The 27,991-nt window shown below is 41.6% G+C and overlaps 1 protein-coding gene across 3 annotated transcripts; it reads right to left on the reverse strand.

Annotated features, from left to right (window-relative positions):
* Nucleotides 1-59: 59 nt before the first annotated feature.
* On the reverse strand, nucleotides 60-27,991 carry RBM17 (RNA binding motif protein 17). Of its 3 annotated transcripts, none has more exons than XM_070601200.1 (12): nucleotides 27,787-27,991; nucleotides 20,918-21,055; nucleotides 16,116-16,232; nucleotides 12,771-12,937; nucleotides 11,496-11,593; nucleotides 8,202-8,258; nucleotides 6,833-6,974; nucleotides 4,577-4,728; nucleotides 3,387-3,460; nucleotides 2,800-2,898; nucleotides 1,621-1,693; nucleotides 60-1,484 (listed from the first exon to the last, which is right to left on the reverse strand). In XM_070601200.1, the coding sequence occupies exons 2-12, from the start codon at nucleotides 21,038-21,040 to the stop codon at nucleotides 1,381-1,383; spliced, it is 1,206 nt and encodes a 401-aa protein (XP_070457301.1). In that variant the 5' UTR covers nucleotides 21,041-21,055; nucleotides 27,787-27,991; the 3' UTR covers nucleotides 60-1,380. The 3 variants fall into 3 exon arrangements, with proteins under 3 accessions (XP_070457301.1, XP_070457303.1, XP_070457304.1); XM_070601202.1 differs by lacking the exon at nucleotides 27,787-27,991 and adding an exon at nucleotides 27,315-27,756; XM_070601203.1 differs by lacking the exon at nucleotides 27,787-27,991 and adding an exon at nucleotides 26,942-27,732.

Here is a 27,991-nt window from a genome sequence, read left to right on the forward strand (position 1 = left end):
TGCACTTTCATCACAAAACGGAGCCTTAATTCAATTTCACTCAGTAAAATAATACCACAAAAGAGAAAATGTTATTCTTTATTTATGTTAAATAAAAACATGAGAAAATCCTTTTTTAAAAAGGGTCAGAATATTCCTTATGTCTCCAAACCAAGTCCATGAATGCAAAGAAATGGTGAGTGCTTCTTCCTCCGAAGGGTCACAACACACTTTCATGTCGTAATAACCTAAAGAGACAACACAGCTGCATGTCCTTCAGTTGCCACTTCAGGAAAGTCACATGCAATATTCGGGCAAGTGAGGAACAGAACACAGGCACAAATATGCTCTGGAAACACTTCCTGCTCTGGCAACAAACCTCAGTACCAAATATTTTTATCTGTTTTCTTTTTTGTGGTCCTGCTAAATTTTTAAGCCACACACACCACTGTACCGCAATGCTAGAATTTTTCAAAATTCCAAAACTATATTAATCGGCAGTATAGTTCAAGCAGCTGATGTGGCTAAATTTTATAAATTTAAAAGTTTCACATGAGAACTGACACTACTGCAAATTTTGCCAGTAGAAACATGACCCCAAGGAACCACCATTTCCAAAACATAACTGGATACACATTTACAAGGTACCTGCGAGGTTCTGAATTAACTTGTCATTTCTGATCTACGCTAAAGACTATGCTTGAATCTCTGAAAACAAATGCTAGATTCATGATTTCTATACCCATATACCCCTAAATCCATCACAAACCATAATAGTCTGACTCAGCTTAACCGAAAATGACTCATCCGAACAGGTCATGGAAGGTTCAGTTCTTCAACCTTAGTTCAGGCCGTAAAGAGCTTTTTCTGCGACTGGAGTCAATAAGAAGAACTTCTCTGTTAGAGAAAGCAGGCATTTCCACCTTTGGCAGACTGCCAAGATGATACTTTATTACACAATTTATGAAGCTACAGTTTAGTAACTTGCAGGTTTTATTAAAATGAATCGAAAAAAGAAAGAAAGAAAAGCAAAGGATAACTTAATACAACCCCATACCCCAAAACTTTCTAGATTTTTTAGTGCAAGAAATGCTGTATCACTGAAGCACTTGAGAATTATCATGAAATCCTAGCAAAAAATGTAATCACCTCAGAAGTGGTAATAAAAAAGAGAAACAACCAGAGAGGCACACAGATTGTTTTTTTTTTTTTTAAAGAATTTTTATACTATATTAAAAAACCACAAAATAAAAAAGGGATCAGTCAACATATATCTTAGAAGTTCTTTCAAGAGTCTCTGTACCCAACAGCCATGCAGGTGGCTGCCACCTTTTTCTTCTCTGCTCAGCTTGCAGCTCACTTAGGGGTCACTGGAGATGACTTGCTCTCTAGTTCTTAAAATCAAACTTGTTCCGCCAAATCCAAGACCCTGAATTTATCCAAATTGTAGAAACATGCTTTTACCACCCGTCCACCAAAATACCTCCCGTTCAGATCAACAACAGCTAAAAGGCAAACAAAAAGACAGTCAGTTAATACAGGCTTCCTCTAAGACATTGCAAGAACATGTTTTCATTACCTAACAATTAAGAACACAATTTGACTGTTTTATTCTTTCTATTATTTAGCTGTACAACTTACCTTTAATTGCTGATTCAACTCTTTCAAATTCTAAAAATATTCGTACTGCTTCATCATCAGGGGCACCAGGAATCTGGAAAAGAAAGAAAAGTGCAATAGGTAAAGTTATCATCTGAGATATCACTGAAAGTAGGTCTTCTTCCTTAAATGATTTTTGCCAAAGTATCCTAATTACCACCATGTACGGACAAGTAGTAGCCAGAAACCAAGGAAATAAGTGTAATTTGTTTGTCACCAAAATCTGTTGACCGTTTGTTTATGACACACACTGTGTTAGGCGCCAGGAACACAGAGCTAAGCAGGGCAGTCTGTGACCCATTGGAGGGCCTGTGCCAGCTGCAGATAAACAAGTAATTACGTGGTCAACAAACAGCATCACGACATGGAAGAGGAGCACAAGCGAGAGCAGAAATTGACGACAAAAAGCTTCGCACTCTGACTGCCTCTCACAGTAGGCTGAACTCCTCTGTCGCGCTTTCTAAGCCCTGCAGAACCTGGCTCCGCTCCATCTACGTAAGCAGGTCTCCCAGTAATCCCCACACGCCCAACCATCCCATTTTGCTGCCTTCCTCAGTCTCCCAGAAGCTGTGACCCTGATCTGAATACTCTTTTCTATCCAAATCGTACCACTTCATTTCACAGCTCACATCTGATACTGTTCACAAAGCCTTCTCCAACTATTTTTGTTGATTTAATCCCTTTCTCAACTCCTGTACTTATAGTCAAAACTACTGAAATCTAGCAACTGAATATTCTCTATTTTCACATGTGTTTGAACACATCACTGAAAGGACAGAACATGTTTCCTGTACTCCGAATGCTCTCAACACAGTGTGGGGCATGTGAGAGGCACTAACTACACACCCGCCAAACGAAGGAAACCAAAGGCAGGTCCAAGTAACCAAACTATTGTGCACACAGCAAAGTATCTAGTCACCAAACTAAACCTCAATCATAAAATGAAACATTTTAATTCTTCATCTAATAAAATCTGAAGTCCTTGTCTTTATGTTCAAAATTGTTATAAGTGAATAAGAGAAGTATGACTAACCAACATCTGTCACCTTCTGCAGTAGACCGTATGCTACTTGCAGCACGTCCTGTCGCTATTTGTAGAAAATGTTCTGTAATCTGTCAATTACAACTAGGGGTACAAACATCAAAAGAAAGCACTCTTACTTCAAATATCACACATTTTCCAACTTTGCCATATTTTTCACATTCTTCCTTGGTTTCAACTTCCAAGTCTTCATCTACCTCTCCTGCACCAACCATGTTCTATAAACAAAAATAAATAAATAAATTCAAGTATCAAGTGTAATTTACAAATACATAAATGAGATGTATAAATAACTTTTTTCCATGATGGCAAATGTTCTCAACCCCAAATGACACAATGAAAATTTTCATCCCTGTAGTACCTGAAAGTTGGTATTTCTTAAAAAACAAACAAAAATAAATATTAAGCTTCGTAAAGAAGTACAAGATCATCTATGCAAGCATCAAAATGTAAACTAAGCTGAACTTCCAATACTTTCAAATATTTTAAAGTAATTATTCACTGTAGCCTTACATACTGTACTCAGCAAAGAAACATTAGTGAAAAAGGAATCTAAAATCAGTCTTATACAGAGTCTATCCAAAAGCATCATTTGCAAAAGTGCTGTTTCCGTGTTCTTCAACCATAATGCTACCAGTGGGGCTGGAAGCACGCAGGGACACACAAGTCAAGGTAGGCACTCAGGTTTCTGTCTTCTCCTTCTTACCCTTAGTAGGACCACTTTAGTAGGACACTTCAGTATTTCAGTCAATGGATTTGAATCCGACTTCTTGGCTGCATCTGTAGGAAAACATATCATCAGATGCAGACATGTTAGGGCACTGAGTCCCGTTAAAATGAATAATTTAATTTCAACAGCAATCCCCACTATGTCCTAGAGTTGTCTATCAGCACCTATGCAGTCTCTGAGCAAAAATCTAGTACTATCTGTAATAAAAGCACCCACTGTGCTTTGATATAGGTTTTTACCACAATTTCTGGAAGTCTTCAGCTTCCCAGGCTACCTGCAATTTTTGCTTAGTTCACTTCGACAAGATGGACAGAACACAACAATCACAACCTTTACAGGCGAGAGTCTTGGCCTTGGCAGGAGCCGAAGGTCACTAGGCCAGTGTAACGAGCAGTTAATTAGCCAGCCACAGGCTGACTCACTTCAGATACTCCTATAATCGGGGTGACGTGGTTTTTGGTACTAGCCCGTCAGGCTGACTGGCCACTTCCTAAAGCTAGACATCGACAGGGCTGCCAGAAAGCTTTTCTTCCTTCTTTAGGAAAGGGAGTTCAGCAAGGCTGACTCAAAATGAACTCAAATCTCCTGCTTAAAACACTAAGATATGTTTGACTCCTTCCAATATGCCATCAGTAGACAACAGGTTCTAAGAATCAAATGAAAATAAAACACCAAGTAGGCGTCCTCTAGCAACAGATTACAAAATAACATTAGATCTCACAGGGCAATTGATCTGTGAGAGAATCAGAAATCGTGCTTGTGATGAGAGGGCAGGGAAAGGAAGAGGAGAGAACCATTCCAGGAGGGACAAGAGCAGCTATCATCATTGACATGCTGTGGTACACAGCTGTCTTTCATGCTATAAAAACATAACTATGATTTTATCAATTCGACAAGGTTCTTTGCCTCATACAAGGAGGCACGAAACTATTTTCTGAGTACTTTCATTTTCTGCCAAAGTCTCGTCATCCTTTTCTCCCATGGCCTTCCCATCTCTTCTGAACAAATAAAGACGAGCCTCAGGACTCTCGGTTTCCACAGCACAGAACTGGACAGCACCATCATCAGGACTCTCTCGTTCTACTCAAGAAGAGGCCGTGCTCTCCCTCGGGACCTCACTTCCCCCTCGCTCCCACCCTGAAAACAAGCCTGCTGGGGGGACGCACCTTTCTCCGTGGCGTCGCCCACAATGATCTTGCCGCCTCGCTTGCTTGTCTTCTCCACCGACAACGCTGTGCTCAGCCCTTGCTCGTGCTTCCCAAGACCCTGGCCTTCCCGGAAGCCATACTTCTGCATGATTTTATGTGCTACTGTGCCACTGGGAGGGGGAAAAAGAGAAAGATCTCTGCGCTTGAAGTCATCAGCTATAGCACAAACCAGGTTTTATAGCACAACAATCTCCTGCAAAGAGGGCACAAATCCCACAGAGGCTTCGATGAGGTCACATATGATTAACCATGGGCCATTAGATGGAGGCTGTGGGGTGTTCAGGATGGAAGAAATATAAAAAGCTAATGCGGAAATCCTCGACACCCGGAGATTATCTCTGAGGGAAGGGAAACACTAGTTTCCCTAACAAAATTTCCCCAGTACCCCTGCTAGAAAATACTAGACTTTTTGTGTGCTCCAGTATCTGCAATGCTATAGCTCATGACCAGAGTTTATTTAAAAGCATGCCTGTCAAAAAATAACTATGAAGTTCATGTAGTGACAATGATAGCATTTTTTTAAATAGCAGAGTTTCCAGTGATAGACTTTATAAATGAAAGAACTCTTAGAGGTTATCTATTTAATAGATGGGAAAATAAGGAAACAGAAGGCCCAGATTAGCTGACTGCTTAGAGTTGACTAGGAGCAAAGAAAGACACATTTAGAAATTATTTCTATAGAGGTTAACAGTAGAATTGAAACTGGAACCCATGACTCTTGATTCTTAGTCTACTGCTCTTCTCTAACACCATGAGAGCTTTCAAACCACACTTTGAGGTGCCTCACAGGCCTCAAGGATGCCCCCCAGTGGCTGCTGCTACTTAGGGCTTGAACCACAAAACTGTGTGCTTCAACGAGAATTGCACTTACATTATTTCACGTGTGTAATTTCCTTAAAAACTTCATTTGAACAAATTTCACTTGAACTAGGGCTAAAAGGAAAAGACTGAAAACTGCTGAATTGTACTATATTGCATCTTCCTTAGGCATAAGTTAACAATTTAGTTCTTGTTTAAAAGGAGAGTCAGCAAAAAATCAATTTTTATCATTACCAGAAAAAAAAAAGCTTCCTGTCTATCCACCCCCCAGCATACATTCCAGGGTGACCCAATGAACCTTTCTGCGATAACGGGAATGTTGTCTCTCTGCACTGCCCAATACAGCAGCTGTCAGCCTTGTGTAGTTATTGAGCACTTGAGACGAGACTAGTGTGATCAAGGAACTACACTTTAACTCTGTTCGTTTTAAGTTACTTTAACAGCCCCTTGTGGCCAGCAGCTACCATAGAGAACAACGCAGGTCTAGGAGCTGGATACTAAGAAGGTCAGAAACTCAAAACCCTCTTGCAGCGCATGAAGCCCAGCCACCTACTCCAACTGCCTGGTCACCTCACCAAGGGCTCTGAGAAGCAAAGCAAATGCACACAGGCCAGGGCAAACCGAGGTGATCGCTACAGTCATAGGACACAGAACAAAGGACTCAGGGCAAGGCTGCCTCATCGGACAGTGCTCACAGCATGAGAGGAACAGAGTAAAACAACACAAAACATTCTTTAACCAAAATGCATGGCAAATCCAGTGGAGGTTACAAAAAATCCACATGCCCACCTGAAAGTCAACCTCAAAATTGGTTTTTATATGCTAGCAAACAAATTTCTAATTATAGTTAGAATGACTAAGAGTTTTCAGACCAAAGGAAAAGAATCATGACCTTAAAGCAAATGGCTCATAAAGAAAAAAAAGATGTCATCCACCCTTTGGACAGAGGGTAAGGGAGCTCTAACTCATGTGAGCTATTTTATTTGCAAATGTTATGAAAATAAATGTAAATAATTATCAGAAACTCTTCCTACCTGGAGAATATAATGTTCAGCATCTAAATCATTCAAAACTTACATTAGACATACAACTAGAATATACAACTATGTACTGGGGGGCTTTGGAGAGAAGGAAAAAAAAAAAAAGATTGGCAACAGATTTTAACCCGGGTGCCAATCTTAAAAAAACAACAAAAACCCTTACATTAGAAGGCTTTATGTTTTGTACAAAACATGTCTGCATCACGCTGGATCGCCCTCCATGTGACTCAGCACTGAGCACACCAAGCGTCTCCCTATAAACCCGAGAATGCCCTCGTTTCAAACAAGCTGCATCTACTGAAAGGGCTGGAGTCCTCCCTACACCTGCTGAGATGAGAGCACTTGGAACCATTACCCCATGTTGGCAAGGAAGGAGTTGCCAGGTCCGGTCGGTGATCGGGGTCTGTCTTGCTCCTCGTACACCGGGGGAGGGATGGCAGCTTTGGAAGACTGTGAGCGAGGTCTCGAATCCTCTTCATACGGAAAATCTCGGGGTACTGTTGCATGAAAATAACACAGGTTTACCAAAATACTACAAAACAGTTCTCAACTGCGCTTGTATAAATCAGTTATCTTGAACTAATGTAGCTGACATTTTTAGTTTACTACAAGGAATGAGAAAAAACCAAACCAATTCTATAGCCTTTACAGGACTTTTTTAAATCACAGAGGTAGAAGACCATTTTTCTGATTCTAGCTTTGCGCCTGCTCTTACATCTCCTCAAACGTCTTTTTCACATCATACTGAAAAGCTACCCTCCACAGTGCTCTTAAATGACAACTCGTGTCTGAATCTTTAAGATTTTCTGCACATCCCAGGCAGCTCCGACTGAACTCTCTCGACTCCCACAGCACACTGTGTACCTGTCTTTAGATTCTAATCTTACCACCTCGTTACCCGAGCAGACAGTAACGGTCTCTGGGGTCAGGGACCATGTACCACCAGAGCAGTGATTTTCAACTCCAGCTACACGTTAGAATCAACAAGGAAGCTCTAAAAAGATCCAGATGCTTGGGCCCCACTCCCAGAGACTGGTTTCAACTGGTTTGTCAGGTGTTTTCACACAAAAGGTATTTAACAATATTTTTTGAATTATCTTCTTTAACAAGATAATATAAATAGTTCAACAGATATTAAAGAGCACTAGAGATGATTATATTTTCTTGGGATAGTTTAGGTGTGGTCTAACCCAGAGAAGAGGAAAATGATGTAGATGATATATCAAAGTCCAATTCCAACCCCAAAATTCTAGAACAGATCACTGGGAGAAGAAACAGCAGGTGGGCATGTTTTGGCAACGTAGGTAAATGTACACTGAAATAGAAACTGAAGGCAGAGAAATCTAATCAAGGAAGGCACTGCCACCTTGCGGAAGGTCAAGAATTTAACAGCCTCTAAACACTGAGTACACAAATTGTAAACTGAGCTATCTGTTTTAACCTAATTCCTAAGAGAAAATGTCGGAGGGAAAAAAATTACACCAAAAAATAGCACCTCACTGTATAAAATCCAAGCCTCAGAGCCGGCACATAAACTTCTCCAGTAGGAGCGGTGGGAGAGAGCAGCCTCTGGGACCCCACGTGGCCTCAGCGTCAGAGGCAGAGGTGCGGTTTTGGGCCATCCCCCTTTACACTCAGGAAACCTGGCTGATCCTAGCTACGACTTCCCAGACTGGGCTAAAGATCCTATCAGCAGAAAAGGGGAAGAAACCCATAATACATACACTCTTTGTCTTTCTCTACAAGAGAAGTGGGTGGTGCGATGGCAGCTCCGCCCATACCTGCAAAAACATAAATTCCGCCGATTAAAGGAGGGAAGATGGAAGACATGTCAGATGCCAGACTCCAGGGCTGTGACACCTACCATTTGTTGTATTACCCCCCGCCCCCCGTCCCCCCCTCCCCAGCCACATGCCACCCCTGCAAAGAAAGGAACTAAAAAGGAAAAGACCTGCTTCATCTCCTCTGAATCTAGGATTAAAAATGTAGAAAACTGGCAAAACCCAGATGGACAAAATTATTTTTTTCAAAGCAGGCATTCATGAACCCCAGAATATAGTCAATAAATGAATTTTAAGGTAAAAGAGCCCAACCTGGAGAACTAGCAGTTACTCAGAAAACAGTAAGATAGCTATTTACTGAGAGCATGGGCCCCAGCAGGCACTTTCACCTATGTTCTCTCATTTAGGCTTAACAAACCCCTGAAGCAGGTACTACTGTTTCATTTTCCAGATGAGAAAAGGATCAGAGGAGAGTTAATGGGCAGAGAGAATAAAGCCCAGCTCCCTGTGATGCCAAAGCTTCCCTTGACAACACAGCACACTCCTTTCCAGGGTACAAACCACTGGATCCAAACACCTATTGGAAATGTGGGTACTTCTGGTTCCTAAAGAGTCTGTTTTGTGTTGTCACCACTCCTGCTCATGCTTCCTGGACAGAGAATTGTGGACACAAATGAACCAAAACAGACTCCACTTGCTATCTGACAACCAGAAGAAAAACACGAGTGGAGAATATAAGGAATTTTTCATTACACATAGGCCCTAACATATGTATTATAACTTAATCACCAATGAAATATAATCCAAAAAATAAAATGTAACCAAAAAATAACCTGATTATAAAACCATGCCGCACCAGCATGAAATGTTTCACCAAAAAAAATCCTCTAAAGCCAGTGTACATTCATCATGATTAACAGGCCTGGGCTAGACAAATACTTGAGGAGAAATACGAACCTATATAACACTTTCTTATATTTCTTTTGAAATACCTATTACCATTTTTTAACCTTGTCACTAAGACCTAAGCAATTATTGATTCTGAAAAGATTAGCTCTAATGAGTTCAGCATAAAAAATTCTGGATGATTACTGGAAATTTGCTACTCAGCAGTTAAAATATGAACATCAATCTATTAACAGCAGTACACATAATGGCTATAATGCCATTACTTCCCTCATATTAAATTGTACAGCTCCTGCTAATGTTCAAGAAAAAAGTAAATGTCCTTAATATACAAGGCACACCTCCTTACAAAAGGACAGCTGATACGTAAGATGGAAAAATGAGATCAACAAATATTCAACCTACATACTGGATTCTACAACAACTTAGTAAAAACTAAACATGTGGTGGGGCTGGCCCCGTGGCCGAGTGGTTAAGTGCGCGCGCTCTGCTGCAGGCGGCCCAGTGTTTCGTCGGTTCGAATCCTGGGCGCGGACATGGCACTGCTCGTCAGACCACGCTGAGGCAGCGTCCCACATGCCACAACTAGAGGAACCCACAACGAAGAATATACAACTATGTACCGGGGGGCTTTGGGGAGAAAAAGGAAAAAATAAAATCTTAAAACAAAACAAAACAAACAAAACAAAACAAAAAAAAAACTAAACATGTGGTGATTCATAAGATAATGGCCATGAAATGTTTAACATAATGCCTGACACACAGCACACTCAAATGTTTACTCTTTATGAGAAAAACAATGTGGTATCTAACAGCGCTCAGCATGTAGTCAGTATTCTTTTGAAGAATAATTGAGATATATTAGTTTCAGGTGTGGAAACAATGATTAGCTATCTGTATATATTTCGAAACGATCACAGTAAATCTAGTTAACATCCATCACCATATGTAGCTACGACATTTTTTTTTCCTTTGAGGATTTTTAGGATCTACTCTCTTAGCAAGTTTCAAATATGCAATATAGTACTATTAACTATAGTCACTATGCTGTACATTAATCCCCTTACTTATTTATTTTATAACTGCAAGTCTGTACCTTTTGACCCCCTTTACCCACTTCTCCCACGCCCCACCCTCCACCTCTGGCAACCACCAATCTGTTCTCTGTGTCTATGTTTTTTGTTGTTCATAGTAAACAGTCTATAAATACTCATTTCCTATCTGGAATGAAAGATTAAGAATTGTAAATTACTACAGACTCGCCCTTTTCGAACTCAATCAGTATTTGAAAGATTTTAAGATTTAAATCAAAACCTGCAACAACCGTGGCTGTGCACTTGGGAAGACCAGGCTTGCCAAACTGCTGATCATAAAACAGAGTCCACGTTATGGGCAAATATACTCCAGCATCACGATAACATTATTCTTAGGTCTCACGTTAAAGATAACCATGTTACAATGACGTTTTCGGGCAAATGAAGATCTTGGAGAAAATGAACAGTGGACCTGTACTACGTAAAGTAGCTGGTCCCTCTGTGCCTCAGATTTTTTCACCCTTAAAATAGGGATAATCACAGAGCCAGGTCGAGTTGTTGGGTGGGGTAAAGGAGATAATTTATGACAGTGCTTAGAACAGTGTCTGGCATCTAGCAGACAAGTAGAAGATTTAAAATTTCTCACTTACTTCTCAATCTGTCAACCAAACTAGCCACCAACTCAAGGAAATCTCAGCAATCAAAACAAAATGAAGGTAAAATAAGCAGCAGCCCATTGTCTTAAGAATGAGCACTGCTTAACTATCCCGTGGTCACTAAGAATTCAGCTCTAACACAATTAGAATTCTGCTTGCAAAACTGTAGAGATGGGAGGGGCCTTATGAAGTACCTAGTTCAAATTCTCATCTCCCAGCTCACTACAGACACTGAAAGAAGCCAGCGTCTAGGGAAGCGCAGGGACCTTTTCAAGTTCACGCATGTTAGTGGCAAACCTTCTGGAAACGAGCGCCTTGACTCTCCATTCAGTACTTAACAGAAATGCAGCTTGATACAAAGAGTAGGCCAACCGTGCAGCAGGTAAAGAAAAGTCTATGTATTTCAAGATGTGTTCAAAGTATTCAATAAATAAATATTAGAAGTAGTTGGGAAGCTCCAAGGAGCACGTATGTGAAAACACAATGTAAATAAAAACTGTTATGCCAGTGTGGATTGCTGGAATTCTAGAGAGAAAACCACCCAAATCAATGTCAACTGAACTATTCATCAAATTAAATACGGAAAGCAAAAAACGGAATTGCACTAGATCTGAAACATAACATTTCTGTTCATGCCTTACTTCTTTTCCTCCTCTCTCGCTCATAATCTTCATCTTCATCAGAATCTGGATCTGGTCGCCTTGAAAACCCACTAGCTTCATGTCTGTCTTTACGCCTCCTGTGATAACAAAGGAAACAAATATTCATCACAGACAAACCAACTTAGAGATGTGAACCCAAGGACGCCACCTTGACTTTCTCTTGGCTAGAAAATACCCAAATCCTCCCTTTCACACTAAACTATAAATTTGGGGGATGGCGGCATGCAAAAAACTGGCTGAAGACTAAAGTAGCAAAGATATGAGAAGTGGGAAAAATCCAGAAGACAAATTGAACAAATTTACTAAGTACATGAGTATAAGTAGCAAGAAAAAAGTTTCCTTGATATTTACCTCTTTCAAGTTTAAAGCATACATATCAACATAGGCAACAGTTTAATAATTTCAATTCTCCAAACATGCTTTCACTTTATGAAATGATTCAAAAATAAGGAGAAATAGTATATCAATATTTTATAACTATTTAATAATTAATATTCAATATTTTACAAAGAAGAAAATCAAATAAATCCTTGTTACCCACACTTTTAAAAAACATAAATAAAAGATGAATGTAAGTTTCAAAAAATTCCATCTGGCTCAAAAATAAAGAATAACATTTTAGGCATTTTAAATAGCTAGCAGAGTCATAGCACAGGGAAAAAAACTATTATTCAACATCAGGTTTCTAAGTTACTTTTCTAACAACTCACCTAAAATGTGCACTTTAAGTTTTCTGCATCTATATATGAAATTTGCTCCAGAGTTTGTTTTCATGCTGGGATGTAACAAACTACAAATTCTTTTTCATGCTGGGATGTGACCAACCACACATTCTTTCTTTTTTTTTTTTTTCTGGGAAAGATGTCCCTAGTTAACATCTGTTATCAATCTTCTTTTTTTTTCCCCCTCCCCAAAGCCCCAGTACACAGTTGTATACTCTAGTTGCAAGTCCTTCTCGTTCTTCTATGTGAGCCAGCACCACTGCATGGCTACTGACAGAGGAGTGGCATGGTTCCGCACCCGGAAACCAAACCTGAGCCACTGAAGTGAAGAGAGCATCGAACTTTAACCACTAGGCCATCAGGGCTGGCTCAACAACTACAAATTCTTAAAAACAATCTGACTCCTTCTGATGACTGCTCAGATCAACCGTGAAAACTAACTTCAGCTTTACAGACAGCACTAAAGTTCATTCGTTAATATTCTAGTGAATATTTCAAACGTATAATATCCCAAAGCCAAACAAAGCCTTACTTTTCTCTCTCTTCTATTTCTTTTTGTCTTTCCAGCTCCCGCTGTCTCTGTCGTTCTTCTCTTTGGCGCTTCACTACTTTCTCATAATCATTAGGAAACATAGGATCATATTCATCAGCTAAAGGAATCAGAACTTCTCCTGCAGAAAATCCACTGGGAACAGGATCCTAAGAAAGGTAAAAATGCCAAAGTACATACCATCCTCATGTCTTAGAATTTAATTCAAAGAATTAAAGTGAAAGAAAATGAGGTTAGAAGGGGCCTTGGAGGCCATCTGCTTCCTTTGTTTTGTAGATGAGGGAACAAATGCCTAAGGAGGTTTCACACCTAGGGCCACACACCTAGGGAGGGAGCAGCAGAACCAGGACAAAGAACTTCATCTCTTAGTTCAGTATTAATTCCATAAATACCCTATGGCATTCTCCCGGAATTCCTAAACAAGCTGCCACCACCTAAAGCTTTAAGCAATAAATTTGATTATTTATAGTAAACACTGAATACTTCTGTTTTTATATATCTATGAAAACTTAAAAAACAAAACAACCCATGACTAATAATCATTCTTGTGGTCATTTAATAGAATAACTAGATTCTGATTACATAAGAGACATGATATATTAAGAATTTTAAAAAAAGCAAAAAGCATCCTCTTGGGCTTTTTGCAATTCCCTGGGATACACATCCCTTCCCAGGTAGGATGCATTTCAGGTGCTGAGTCTGACACAGGTGGATGTAACTCCCTTCACATCATCATTAATTTTTCAAATTTTTCTAATTAATTTTTCACAGGTTAAGATGATAACATTTTGCATTTCTTGTCTATACGTTTAGAAACTGGGGCTACTCTTGGAGAGAAAAGTAGTAGCCTTAACAAAGAAATGAGAAAAACCAAAGGCAGACAGAGCGCAGCTGACTAGAAGGGGCTTCCCTCTAGGTGGGTGGTCTTGACCTCCACATGGCTCTGGTGAGCCCTGATCTACTGCATGGTCAAACTCTGCTAAACCTCCATGTGTTCTTCCGTTAGTGTTCTTAGCGTAACTCCTCCTTATCATCTGTAAAAAGAGGATGCCTTAACTGGCCCCACAGATACCTTGGGCAGCGCAGGTTAGGACAAGGGCCCACGCTGCACCTCTTTCAGGAGGGACACTGCGCAACACTCCCAAAGGCAGGAAGGCTGTTTGTCAACCGTATTTTGTATTGAACACAAAAATCACATGGTCAAGAGAGTTATAAATCTAACAATGCCTGTATTACACTGTTCAGTTTGACATTTTGCATTAGAAAACAAACATCTCATTGTTTCCTTTTAACTAAAAATCAGGAAACACCATGGTCTGATGAATAAAAGAAATCAGAAAAATAACTATAATCACCACTGAGGGCCTATCACTGGAAAATTTATACAAATCTGTTTAACATAGGGTTCCCAAAGGGTAGTTATGAATCTGTTTCATATGAATTCATATAAGAGACATGTTAACAACACAAACGCACATGCACAAGATTTCCTTTCAGTTATTATTAAGACCAGAGAGAAGCTAACAAAGAGCTACTCAATATACACAATACTATTATCGCAAAGTTTCTGACAGAACAAATTGTCAGTATGAAGGTTAATTCTTTGTCATTTCAAAATTTGAAAGCAAACAATGCTTACTGTATAAACCCTGCTAATAAGTTTAACAATGAGCCATGGTTCTCTACATGGTTATCAAGTACAAAGCAATTTGTTAGATTAAAAAAATTAAAATGTTAACACTCCAATGCTGGGGAGGGTGGGGAAAACTAAAACTCTCATAAATTGTAGGTGATAGCGTGTACTGACACAACTCTGCTGGGAACAAGCTGGCACTAAAACAAACTGTCCATAAAAATGACTAATGTCTTCATGCCGTCTCTGAAAATCTATCCTAAGAAAATAATTTTAAACGTATAGAAAGCTCTTTGTAGAGATATTCATTAGAGTGTTATTTATAATGACAACCTAAAAGCTGATTCTAGATGGTTCTACACTTAGGGAATAATTGGCAAATAACCATACATTCACTTGACGGGAAGACATTACAACTAAAAATTCGTTATGGAAGCTATGTAAAAGAAGGAAAATGCTTATTGATTAAATTTGTGGGGGGCCAATACTATAGGTTCTACAGTCAATACACAATAACAGAAGATGATCAAACAGTTTTTGACTAGACATAGCGAGAAAAAATTAGGTAGGGAATTTGTGGGTAAAAAAATGTTAACCAAGAGTCCCCCCAAACACCTCCACTGTGGGGTGCCGTTCCTTCCTGACAGACTATTAGCCTGCAGGAGCAGCACCAGGTCTTCGGGCAAGAAATCCCACAAGAGCTTCAGCTGTGCCCTGTCTCAGAACGAAAGCAGGGTGGAGCAAGCAGATCCCAAGCCAGGACAGCCAGAACACTGAGGACAGAGAAACTAGACAAACGGATGGGGCCTACAGCTGGGAGTGTCTCAGCTCAATGTGGGGTCCTTTCCAATAGTCTGAAGGGGCGCACGAGTGGGGACAGTACCTTGCTACCAGTCACGATAACCACAATCTATCTATTACTAACCTCTCGGTCATTTTTCATCATGCAATTCGTGTGCGTGGTGCTGTTTAAACACGGCAGTCGTGTTATCCGAATGCCATCTGCGAAGGCTAAATGTATACCTAAAGAGCAGGTGTAGTTTTAACTGCAGTTGACATTAGGTTCATCTGTCCCTCATTCTGTGTAGTTTTAACTATGATTCTGAGTAACTTTCCCAGATCTTCCTCATCCTCACACTCCATTTCCAGAGATGACCATGTCTGTTTCTTTGTCTTTAAGCTCATGTAAAATCACTCGGATAATAAAAGTTAGGGTAGTAGAACTGTTCATTTTTTTTTTAACCCTTTTCTCTATTTTAACCCGCAACAAAATAATAAGCACTAACATTCTTGACGATAGCAAAAAATACAGTGAGGCCGTTAAAACGATCACAGTCCTATACTTTCTGACACAGACAGACAGTCACAACACATTAAGTGAGAAAAGCAAGTTAGAGAACAGAAGGTGGAGGAGGCACAGAATGGAAAGGCATTCCAAAATATTCAGTTTTAACTTCTGGCGGGTAGAACTGAAGTCATTTGTTTTTCTTTTTGCATAGCTCCAGTTTCTCATTTTTCTGTAATGAACTATTTTAAGTAGACAAATACTTTCAACTTGATAAAACAAAAGTAAAAATTAAGTTGAAGATGATACTGACTACACTGCGAAGGCCTAGTGAGGCGGCTGTGTTTGGGGTGACACGAGCGTGCGTGAGACTGCAGGCGGCAGGAGAGCCGCCCAGGCAGGAGCTCACCTTCAGGCCGGCGGCTGCGTGCGGCGGGGTGTCCACGATCTGCCGGTCGTCTGAAGAGCCAGCTCGCTTCAGGTCGATGACTGGGGCGAGGACCGTGCTTTGCTTTGTCCTCTGGCTCTAGAGTCCCGGAGAGACAAAATAAGTGTACTGAAGCTCCACACTGAAATTCCTCCTACTGTGAGAAAGCCTTTCCCATCTCTGCAACAAACCTTTCAGATAAGAGAAGACTATCATCTTAACACAACAGCCTTTTAATTCAATTATTACTATAACAATACACCAGTTTCTTTAGCCTTGTTTTACATGCATTTCCTCCATTTTTATAAAAGGTTTACAGTAACTGTGGTCGCTTTATTGAGATTTGCATGTGCCACAACGTATGAAAAAAGCTCTACACTGGCTTTTCCCTTTGACCACAGGAGGGCAAACCTGTGACGGCATGTTAAACTGTGACTAGTGTGGACCCTCCACAGCAATGGGCATGTTTTTACACCCTGGACAAAAGATGCTTGTGCATTAGGGGTGTTTTCCTCCTCGCAGGATACAAAGTCTTCCCCTACTTCTTTTATTATGCGAACACAGAAAAAAATTTTAAAAAGAGAACAATGATCATTCATATACCATCAACCCATTAACATTTTATCATATTTGCTTTACCCTGCACCTACATTCTGTGCTGAACCATTCGAAAGTTGGAGACACCACGACACTTTACCCTTAATCTCCTAAAACTACGACATTCTCTTACCATAACCACAATACTATTACCACATGTAATAAAACCCATAATGCCCTCTATCATTTCCTATCCAATTCATACTCAGATTTTCTAAGCTGTCCCCTAAATGTCTTTTAAATAGCTGATTTTATTTTGAACCAGCATCCTACCAAAGTGCAGCAATTCATGTGGTTTTAAGTCTCTTATTTACAACATTCCCTTTCCCTGCCATCGTGTCATCACCATCACAGCACCAGCATCTTTGTCTCCTACCTTTCCTTTATCCTCTGACACTATCTCGTAAAAGGTTGCATGTTCCAGATCTGTCTGATAACTTCCCGGCGGTCTAGTTTCACTTATTCCTCTATGCCCTACAATTCTCAAAACCTGAGTTAAACCTTGATTAGATTAGGGTAGTGCTTTTTAGCAAGAATAGTTCATAGGTGAGGTGGTGTGCTTGTCTTCCACCACCCCAGCAGGCCCACAAGGTCAGGCTGTCTGTTAGTAATGTTAAACATGATCAGACGGGTATGGTGACCATTTGATCTTCTGGTTATAAAGGTTTTAATTTCCTCCCTTTGCAATTTAAAATGTTATACATTTTCATTATTATCACTACAAAAGGCTCAAAATAAGCTACCATCTCTCCTGAATTTAACAGTGCTTATAATTTTAAGCATACAAATTTAATCCAATCATTAAATACACAATTCACAAGTTGAACACCAAAGTTTAAAGGACAATAGGGGGATCATCAGGATCATATATTTTTCTATTATAATTTTTTATTTTTTCAAAATGGAAATATAGATGAAATCACAGCTCCATCTTTCAGTTGTAGGTAGTTTTCTATACCAAACACCTTTACAGATTTGGTTAGGCCAATCTAGTAGTTATTAATTAATTAATAAAACAGCCTAAGAGTATCTTCACTTCCCTTCGAGAAAAACACAATACTAACTTCACACAGCAATCTCAAAAGATGTTAGAATGTTGCAGAAATTATTTCACAATCATTTTATTTTGATCAATCAAAAATATCTATTTGAAATCTCAAGAGATTTCCTAGTAGCTAAAATTAATGTATTTGTATACATGGAAAGATAAGCATAAATTAAACAGACTGAAGCAGATACTGAAGAGGATGTCTAAGAGTCTAGATGTCACATAAAAACATAATTCCTCACTTACCAGCATCTAACTCTTTACTTTCATGTGAGTAAAATAATAGTACAGAAAATTACTATGTGATCCGTAAACTGTATTTGACTTTTTAATACATTTATTTTTTGGAAGGATCTAGTGTCTCAGTTGTACTTTCTATAAGCTGGCTTTTTAACCTATAGTTTACAAATACCCACCAGCTGGATAGAGAAAGAGATCCTGAAGCACACTGGGCAGGAAGAAACAAAATTATCCAGGATTTTAAAAAACTGGCTGCAAGTAATTCACGAAGCTGACAATTTTTAAGCTGGTAATAAAGAATTATCCCAAACAATTTTTAATCTGTATAGATCTAGTATATTTTGACTTCTGCTTTTCAATTAATTATCTTCTGTTGAAATACGATTGCCCATTAATTATGTCCACTTAAAGTCTGAGTTTATGTTATTAAGTATGAGAATTCCCTTGGAGCTAGTCATTTTATAAAAGAGAAGATTAGCCCTTCAAGAGTAAAATACATGAAATGGTATTGGTATTGGAATACAAAACCTTATTTATACACCTTACGTGCAAAGCAAAAGTTATACAAACTTACCAAGATTTTAAAAATTAAAACAATTTAAAAAAATTAAAAGGAAAAACAAGACTTGTTTTGTTAATCTTCCTTCCATGTGGGATGAAAGCTTGTTTTAAAAAGACAAAATTCTCTCTCTTTAAATACTGGGATAAAAAAATTTAAATCTGGGGGCCAGCTCTGTAGTGTGGGGGTTAAGTCTGGCACACTCTGCTTCAGCAGCCTGGGTTTGCAGGTTTGGATCCCAGGCGTGGACCTACACCACTTGTCAGCCATGCTGTGGGGGGGACCCACATATAAAGTGGAGCAAGATTCGCGCAGACGTTAGCTCAGGGCGAATCTTCCTCAGGAAAAAAAAAAAAATTAAATCTGGGAACGGTGAATTTGAAAAAGACAACAAATTTAAATTTTAAGATAGCGTTGCTTTACCTGTGGGTATCCTAATTCTAAAAACCTTTTATAATACTGTACAATCAAACATAAACACCTCAGTTAAAGTATCTATTGATGATGTAGTAAAGGAAAAATAATTCTAACTTCAAAAACTACTTTTTATGGAAAACTTCCAACATAAAATTAAAGAGAATAGATTATTCTTAAGTCTTAAGAGGTAAGATTCTTAAGAGAATTCTTAAGTTTCTACTGCTGACAACAACTATGACCAATTTTGTTTTATGTATATTCCTACCCCGCCCAATGGATTATTTTAAAATAAATCCCAGAAAATATATCATTTTATCAATAAATATTTCAATAGGTATCTCTCAAGCAGTATTTCTCACCTTCTTTTTTCATTACTGCCTCCCCACTCCAAGAACCTTTTAACGCATTTCCCCCACCCCTGAAACTTTGATACCATAGATCCGCTGTACCTGTTCATGTACTTTACGTCTATCTGTGCTCTACACACAAAAAAAGCAGGAATGCTTTTACCCCCTCAGGACCGATATTTGTCCTGTTCATGTACTTTACGTCTATCTGTGCTCTACACACAAAAAAGCAGGAATGCTTTTACCCCCTCAGGACCGATATTTGTCCTGTTCATGTACTTTACGTCTATCTGTGCTCTACACACAAAAAAGCAGGAATGCTTTTACCCCCTCAGGACCGATATTTGTCCTGTTCATGTACTTTACGTCTATCTGTGCTCTACACACAAAAAAGCAGGAATGCTTTTACCCCCTCAGGACCGATATTTGTCCTGTTCATGTACTTTACGTCTATCTGTGCTCTACACACAAAAAAGCAGGAATGCTTTTACCCCCTCAGGACCGATATTTGTCCTGTTCATGTACTTTACGTCTATCTGTGCTCTACACACAAAAAAAGCAGGAATGCTTTCACCCCCTCAGGACCAATATTTGTCCTGTTTGGGGGATGGAGCCTCCATTGGATATGCAGGCTCTACAACATAACGGCCCTAAAACAATAAGCAAAACATAACCCATTCTCATTCCTAAAAGTATTTGACAGTCACATTTTAACAGCAAATATCCAGTGGACAACTACGTTTTTAATGTTTTACACACTGAATAACTTCAATGATGTTGCCAATGCCCAACACGTACACACCAGGAACAAAAGCAATTGCCCCAGACTACAGCCACCTGACACCCTGACGAGGAGCCGAGCCTGCAGCAAAGCACACAGATCCTCACAGCTTAGTAGTGACCGCGGAGCCTCGCTCCTCAGAGCACCGCTTCCAGAGCGCCTACAGCAAACGGCAGCAACTCTACCAAAAAACGCAAACTCTGGGGCCCCAACTCAGAACCAGAATTGACCAGAATATCAGGAATATGGCTACTGAAGCAGCATCTTAACTAAATGTTCAGCCAGTCTTAGACAGACTGAAGTTTGAAAACCAGCAACATTGCTGGAAACTGAGAGTACTGCTTAGCTTCATTCCGATTCCCTGAAATAGTTCTATTCCCAGGAGTCAGGAGAAGCAAAATGACCTTAAGCTCCTTATTCCTCTCTCCCCAGAGCCTCTCTCTCTCTGAGTGTTTAATCCTACATGCTCAATAAAAAGGCAGAAGAGGCGCCAGCCTGGTGGCAAGGTGGTTAAGTTCGTGCACTCTGCTTCGGTGGCCCAGGGTTTGCAGGTTCAGATCCTGGGTGTGGACCTACACACTGTTCGTCAAGCCATGCTGTGGCAGTACTCCACGTACAAAATAGAGGAAGACTGGCACGGACGTTAGCTCAGGGCCAATCTTCCTCACCAAAAAGAAAAGAAAAGAAAAGAAACCAACAAAAAAACGCAGAAGAGCAAGCTAAAATCAAATTACTCTTAATCCTGAGGAGGAACCTGCTCTGCAGACTTCTGCTTTCACTGTGGGCTTCTCTTACCTTTGCCTGAGTGAGAGCTGCCTTCTTCACCTGAAGCTGAGACTGCAGAAGTTTGAAGTTTTTGGACCAGCCTTCTGTTTTCGAGTCACTGGTCTCCACTCCCAGGTCGTCATACAGGGACATCTTTTCAGTTTAATGCTGAAAAGCAAAAGGGGTGGAGTTTAAAGAATGCAAAATATAGTAAAGATTTCAAATCTTCTTATGTTAAAATCACTCAGTATGAAGGAATTTTAGAGCTAAAAGGTATCTGAAGAGATCACCTAGTCCAGGGACCTTCAGTGACAGAAGCCAAGACGCCTGATGTCACCAATCAGTGCCCCTTCTAATACACGCAGCTAGACCCGTGTGTTACTTGTAAAATAAACATCTAGAAGTAATTTTCCTATCTAGAGGATCATGTGGTCACGTAATTCGTCAGTGAAACCATTCTGTTCTATAGCATATAACGAGGTAAGACAGAAGTTCTAGATTCAGGGCATTGTTAATTACATATATCCAATTTTTAAAAATTCTATTTTGCCTCAATAGCAAAAAGTAGAATCCCTACAAAAACACCAATTACCAGACTGACTTATCACAATAAGCTAGGCTTTTTTGGGGGCTACCCTTTCATAAAGAAAAAATTTAAACATACGCCTAGAAATAAGGAAAAAAAGCCCTAGAAATGATCTCACAAAGGCAGTATTTTCATAAATTGTGATTGATTGTTGCGGGGAGAGTAGAGGGTTACATCTTAAAAACCCTGACTTCTTCATGTCCCACCAAGCAGAGGTTTGTCATCTTCAATAACACTGATCACAAAGAGACAATCAACAACCTCCACGTGAACGGCCAGCACATACTATCCGTGCAGAAGAGGAATACCAGACAGCAGTCCCCCCTTCTCAGCCTTCTCAGGAGGGTGGCGATCAGGCAGCATCTGCTGTGGAGGTCCACCATGAAAGCCCAGGGAGGGACACCCGGAACCGGGACTCTGGGGGACACCTCTGCCCAAGGGCATGGTGGGAAGACCCACTGCAAACCCAGTCAGAACTCCGCAGCCCCTGGTGGTAAACACCTACTGCCACCTCTGACAAACCTCAGCAATCTGAAACCCATGACATGGCCGGCTTCTCAAAATAAGAAATCAATCTCTTCCTCACAGATGCAAAGAGAAAAAAATTCTGAGTGAAATTCCTAAATTGCAAAAAGAGCTTAAGCACAGGTAGTTTCTGCCTTAGAGCCACATTCCAAAAGTCTGTCTGTTTCCAGGCCCAGACGGCATTCTGCCATAGAAACTGCGTTACACCAATCCTGTTGTGCCCGAGTCTGTCTCAGGAAGAGAAGGTGATTTAGATGAGAAGGAAAATATTTAGTTCCCCCCCAAGGTTACGTCTGACTTGGGGCGAAAATTCCTCTGGTGAATGCTGACTTCTCCACCCTCCACGACCGGAATCCTAAGACCCTGCTGCCCAGCACCTCGGCTGACCTGGTTCCACTCTGCATGGGGCGGGGGCGACAAGGATGGGACCAGCTTTACTCTCCCAGACTAGCTGTTCTGGTTTTGAGCAGGGCAGCTCTCTGCCTGGAAGACAGCACCCCCAATAAACTTGCTGCTTTTCAGTTTTTTCCAGTCCTTAATATTTGAACCCTCAGATCACCTAAAAGCTCTCAGTTTTGAGAGGGAGCGCAGGAGAAGGCGGATGACAGCAGAGCCCAGGGTTCTGGCGCTCACAGACATCACCGAACGAACATCGAACATCGAGGCATGCCTGCAGGCTCCCCTCCTCAAGGCTTCTGTGACAACTCACCAGCTCAGCCTGCGGCAGCTGGGACCCAGAGCTTCCTAGAGAGCACACCAACAGGGAGGTGCCCACTGCCATCACTGCCAAAGCAGACGTTTTATCCAGGAACTTGGCATCGTGGTGTCAAGTTAAGCTTGAGCCACTGAGGCGAAATGAAGAACAAGTAATGCCCTCCATTTCCTAACTCAGTATGGCTGCAATGCGCCCACGTCTTCAAAGCATCGTAGGGAATCCCTCTGGGGTCCACCTGAGAACCTATTTTAATCCACGCTACTTAAACTCTGGGAAAACCTAGAGGCAGTTTGTGGAGCCCTCTGCTCTCTCCCCAGACTCAGATCCCTGTCTGCCCCAGCGCTGAGCAGGAAGTCAGGCCGACTGCACAGTTAATGCTCTATTTGCAAATCCACTCCCAGTTCATCTTCTCAGAAATTTCTGACAAGAACTTTGGCCAGAAGGAAGACCACCACACTAAAGAGCTTCAAAGGCTTTCCTGTACTTTTCTCCCAGCCTGCCTGGTATTCAAAACGAATCGTTCTTGATAAACTATCAAAATTTGTTTACAATCCAGACTCCACTTTATTTCTCCTAATATCTCTTCATAAGAAACTTGAGAACTTCATCAAAGAAGGTATCTACCAGCACGTTAGTGCCAATGGAACTAGGTTAACCAAATGCCTGCAAAACTATGGAGGGAAGAGATGCGCTTATTCATTTTTGCACCTCTCATTTCTAGCACAGAGTAGGCCTTTAATAAACATTTGCTGAAACAGTAACAATCAAATAAGATCTATGTGGCCACAGGAATTAGCAGTGAAACGACCCAACGCCCAGGGGAAGCCTGGTTCCGGAGATGGAGGGCAGACAGGTAGCAGAACATGAATGTACTTAACGCCACCATACTGTGCACTTAAAAATGGTTAAAATGGCAAATTTTATGTTATGTATATTTTACTCCAATAAAAAAAAATAGGTAAGAGGGAGGGGAGAAGCAGCGCTGGGGGAGGGGTTGTGAGGTAACAGGCTGCTGTTTAATGAACACTAGCAGCTCCCCCACCCAGAAGAGTAAACTGATAGAAAGATTTCCCCGAATTTCAGGGCCAAAAATATTAAGCAGTGTAGAGGATCTCTGCCTCCAACAGAGTTCTTCCACCTAAGAATCCAATATTTAACAAGGACATCAGCGCTGAGCTAACGAGGTTTCACAAGATCATACTTGCTCTGATTCCTTTTCATTTCTAGATTGAAGATGGCATGTTGACAATTCCATTTGATTAAGTTCACTCTGCAAGCTTCAGAAATCATTATGCAGCAAGACCTTATGTTCATTTAAATTTCCTGTTTCTGTTCTCAAAAACCTTCAAAAACTAAATATTAAAAACTAATGTCACCTTATCAGCATCTGCTAGTTTTTTCTGTAACCAGAACTTATAAATCAGATCTCTGCATCACAGTAAATGTAGAATAGCTTTCTTTGCCTTTCTCATTTTCACTGAACTTCAGATTCACAGAACTGGATTAATCACAGCAACAACATACTTGTTATCCATCCACGCATGCATGGCCTGCTTTTAATTATTTACTACAATGTGACAAGCGCCAGCAAATTCGCCAAACAGCAGCCAGGACAAGAAACCACACTCAACCCACACGGCCCCCCATCCCATTCAAGTGATTTCCCCCACCCAGGGGTGCGAAGCAAACTGAATCCCACTCTCATTAATTCCTAGCTTTCCTCCTTTCTCGTAACTTCATTTACATAGCTTTATTCCATCTATTCCTTAAAGGATGTGTATATATTTTTTAGCCGTTTTAATCACTCATAAATATACCATAGTTGATTCATTCATTCTCCCCACTGCAACCACTGAAATCTAACAAGTGCATTGACAAGACTCTCCCTGGACCTGAGCTTAACTTAATTAATGCCGAAACGGTACTTAGATGATATAACACCTTTATTTCATGAAGCATGGTGCCAAGTAATAAAAAGCAGTGCTTTCTAACATTTGGATATACCTTAAGAAGCCAGGATCGAATGCAAATACAAACAGTTGGTTTTTATAACTTCTTTAAAATAACCTGCTATTTACTTCTTTTTTATACTTTTTTTTTTTCTTAAGAAGAAACACAGAAAACATGGTTCTGCCAGAAGAATGATGACTTTTCAAGACTCTACCTAAGCTGGCGAAGTATTTTTTAAACACGTGCAACTGGCAGACAAAGAACACAGAAGTCTTCGCAGAAGCGCCCACCTACTCATCCTTAAAGGGCATCTCTGAAGCCTTTGGCAGCTATTACCCCACAAAAACACTATCCCCAATTTGTCTCCCCTGAACATGCTGAGACCACAGCAATGTTCACATGTTATGCTGCCTCCACGCCCTGCTGCCCATGGCTGACACGACTGTCTTACTACTTCTTAAGCCCCCAAAGGTAAGGGCTGTTTTTGTCTTCATCCTTGTATGTCTAGCTTAGCATCATTCTTGGAACAGTGTACGCACTTTATATTTTCTTTTTTTTTTCTTTTTTAAGGACTGGCACCTGGGCTAACAACTGTTGCCAATCTTTTTTTTTTTTTCTGCTTTATCTCCCCAAACCCCCCCTGTACACCGTTGTATATCTTAGTTGCCGGTCCTTCTAGTTGTGGGATGTGGGACGCCGCCTCAACGTGGCCTGCCGAGCGGTGCCATGTCCGTGCCCAGGATCCAAACCCTGGGCCGCCGCAGCAGAGCGTGCGAACTTAACCACTGGGCCACAGAGCCGGCCCCTATATTTTCTAAACATATCAGTGAGCGGATGGAAATGTTAATGCACCCACTTAAATCGCATTATGAAACAATAAGATATGCAGATTTGCCTTTAAGGACAAAAGTTACGGTAAGTGGGATGTGATATAAGAATGGTAAATATTAGGAGCCAGCCCTGTGGCCGAGTAGTTAAGTTTGCGCACTCCTGTGCGGTGGCCCAGGGTTTTGCTGGTTCAAATCCTGGTCACGGACATGGCACCGCTCATCAGGCCACACTGAGGCGGCGTCCCCCATGCCACAACTAGAAGGACCCACAACTAAAAACACACAACTATGTACTAGGGGCTTTGGGAGAAAAAGGAAAAATAAAATCTAAAAAAAAAAAATAGTAAATATTAAATTATCTACCATAATAAACGGGAGAAAAACTACCACTGCACAACTAACAATGAGTCAAGGTTTGAGTTCTGAGCACCTAAACAGGCAGCCTTGGTAAGAGGAGACCTTTTTATGACTAAACAGATAGTTCATGTAGCAAAAGTGAAAATGAAGCCTAAGGAATACGGGAAGTACATGCAGACAGAAAGGAGCAGGAAAGGAATCACCAGGGGCGGTGCATGTTGCTGTCCACCAATAAACAGGGAAGAAAAGGCATCTGCCTCATGTATAAGATTTGTAAAGACTTTTTAAAGATCTGAAAAAAATTTTGCCTAAAATTCCACCTCTGGCACCCCTGTCATAGTTTAGTACTTCCATCCATTCTCGTAGACTCTATTATTACCAAAATACCCTAGGCTGGAGTGTATTGCAAAGTCCACGGGAGTCACCTGTAATCTCGGGGAATAACAGAACGTCCTTCACGGCTCACTACTACGAAAGACGGCAGAGATTACCAGCGCTGGATCAACCGTCCCCAGGAGGTAATTTACAACAAACCAAGTGAAAAGAAACCCACTTTATCAAGTAACATTTGGGAACAGACAACAATTCTCCCCAAATTCTTATTTTCCATAAAGGCTCTCTCTAGTTATTACAGAACTCCACAGTCAGAACAGCTCTTCAGTGCTAACACTTCTGTTACACCCTGTTATACTTCTGTCTCTCACAACCCACCCTCTCTATCCTAAACTGCACAGCATGCAGCACATTTCTTAATAAAATGCTAAAAATAAAACACCCTCGGTTTAAGTTACTAATATACTACCCCATATTCCCTAAATATCCTTATTATAGTCAAAATGTCTGCAGCCTTTATACCGTAAAAATGTTGAAACTGAGTTGCATTCTTTAAAAACTCCACCAACTGTTGGCGGGAGGCAGTCTTCATCCACCTGAGTCTCTGCGGAATTTTGCCCTTACCCAGAACATCCTGTTTTGCACCCATACGCCTGGCTCTACCAGTAAGTACCTCCAAGGGCTCTCCTTTACTAACTTCCCAATCAACCTTCTAGATCTGACCTGAGTGCCCGTCCCCAAACCTCTCTCTGCCTTACCTGCGGCTTCCAGAATGCACCACAGTGCTTCACCTCTGCCACCTTATTTTCTCCACAGGGAACCTCTTTGCCATCCTGCACATTTAACAAAACACCTCCGAGACTCAGTTATAAGCATCACCCCGTCTTGGAAGCCTTTCCAGACTCCACTCGAGCCCCTCGGGTCAGCCCAGGCAAGGGTTTTTACGCCTGTGTCCCTAGAGACCAAACTCTGAGAGTACGGAATCTTATTTATCCTGCAACCGCTGTTCATACCATATGGTCTGGGCAAGAGGAGATGCCCAAAAAATGCTCGATGATGGAATACTAGAGCTAAAACCTCGCTTTAGGAGGACAAGGACGGAGGGGACGCCGGAGTCGTACCCTCCTTCACCTGTTCAGGTAAACCCCGGGCTCGAAGAGCTGTCAACCTCTGGAGTCCCCGTCCTGCGGCGCGGGAAGGAAGCGGTTTCCTCCCTGCCCACTGCCCGGCCCCGGGCGGGGTGCGACGTGCTGGGCCACAGGTGACACAGGATGGCTACCCGGATCTAGGGACTGAGCAACTTCCTCAAAAGAGGACCAACGGAAAGGAGGAGAAACGTCCTCGGGTCCGAAAGGGACGGAAACAGACAGCCGAGAGGGGGAGAGATCGAGGGCCTGGTGACCCGAGGCAAATAAAGGAGAGCGGCGGGGGACGCGAAGGGAGACGCGGAGGGTCGCCCGAGCCCGGGGCCCGCCTGGAGGCCCAGGGCGCCAGCGGCTGGGGGGCCGACTCGGCCTCTCCTGCCCCCCTGGCGGCGCGGCCTACACCCGAGGCCTCGCGTCCAGCGCCGCCCGGGGACGCGCGCCCGCCCCGGCGCACTTACCCGGCCCGCCCGGCCGACTCTCCCCATGGGCCGCGGCGGCGCACCGGGGCCGAGGCGCCGCGGAGAGGCCAGGCTGGGCGCCCTCGGCGTGACCCGCGACGGCCGGACCGCAGCCGGCGCCAACTCCTACGCCGAGTCCGCAGGGCGCGCGCGGCGCGGGGTCAGGGAGCGCGTGCGGCCGGAAGAGAGGCACGCCTGTGCCTGC

This window comes from Equus przewalskii, chromosome 30 (assembly GCF_037783145.1).
Source record: "Equus przewalskii isolate Varuska chromosome 30, EquPr2, whole genome shotgun sequence".
NCBI lineage: Eukaryota > Metazoa > Chordata > Mammalia > Perissodactyla > Equidae > Equus > Equus przewalskii.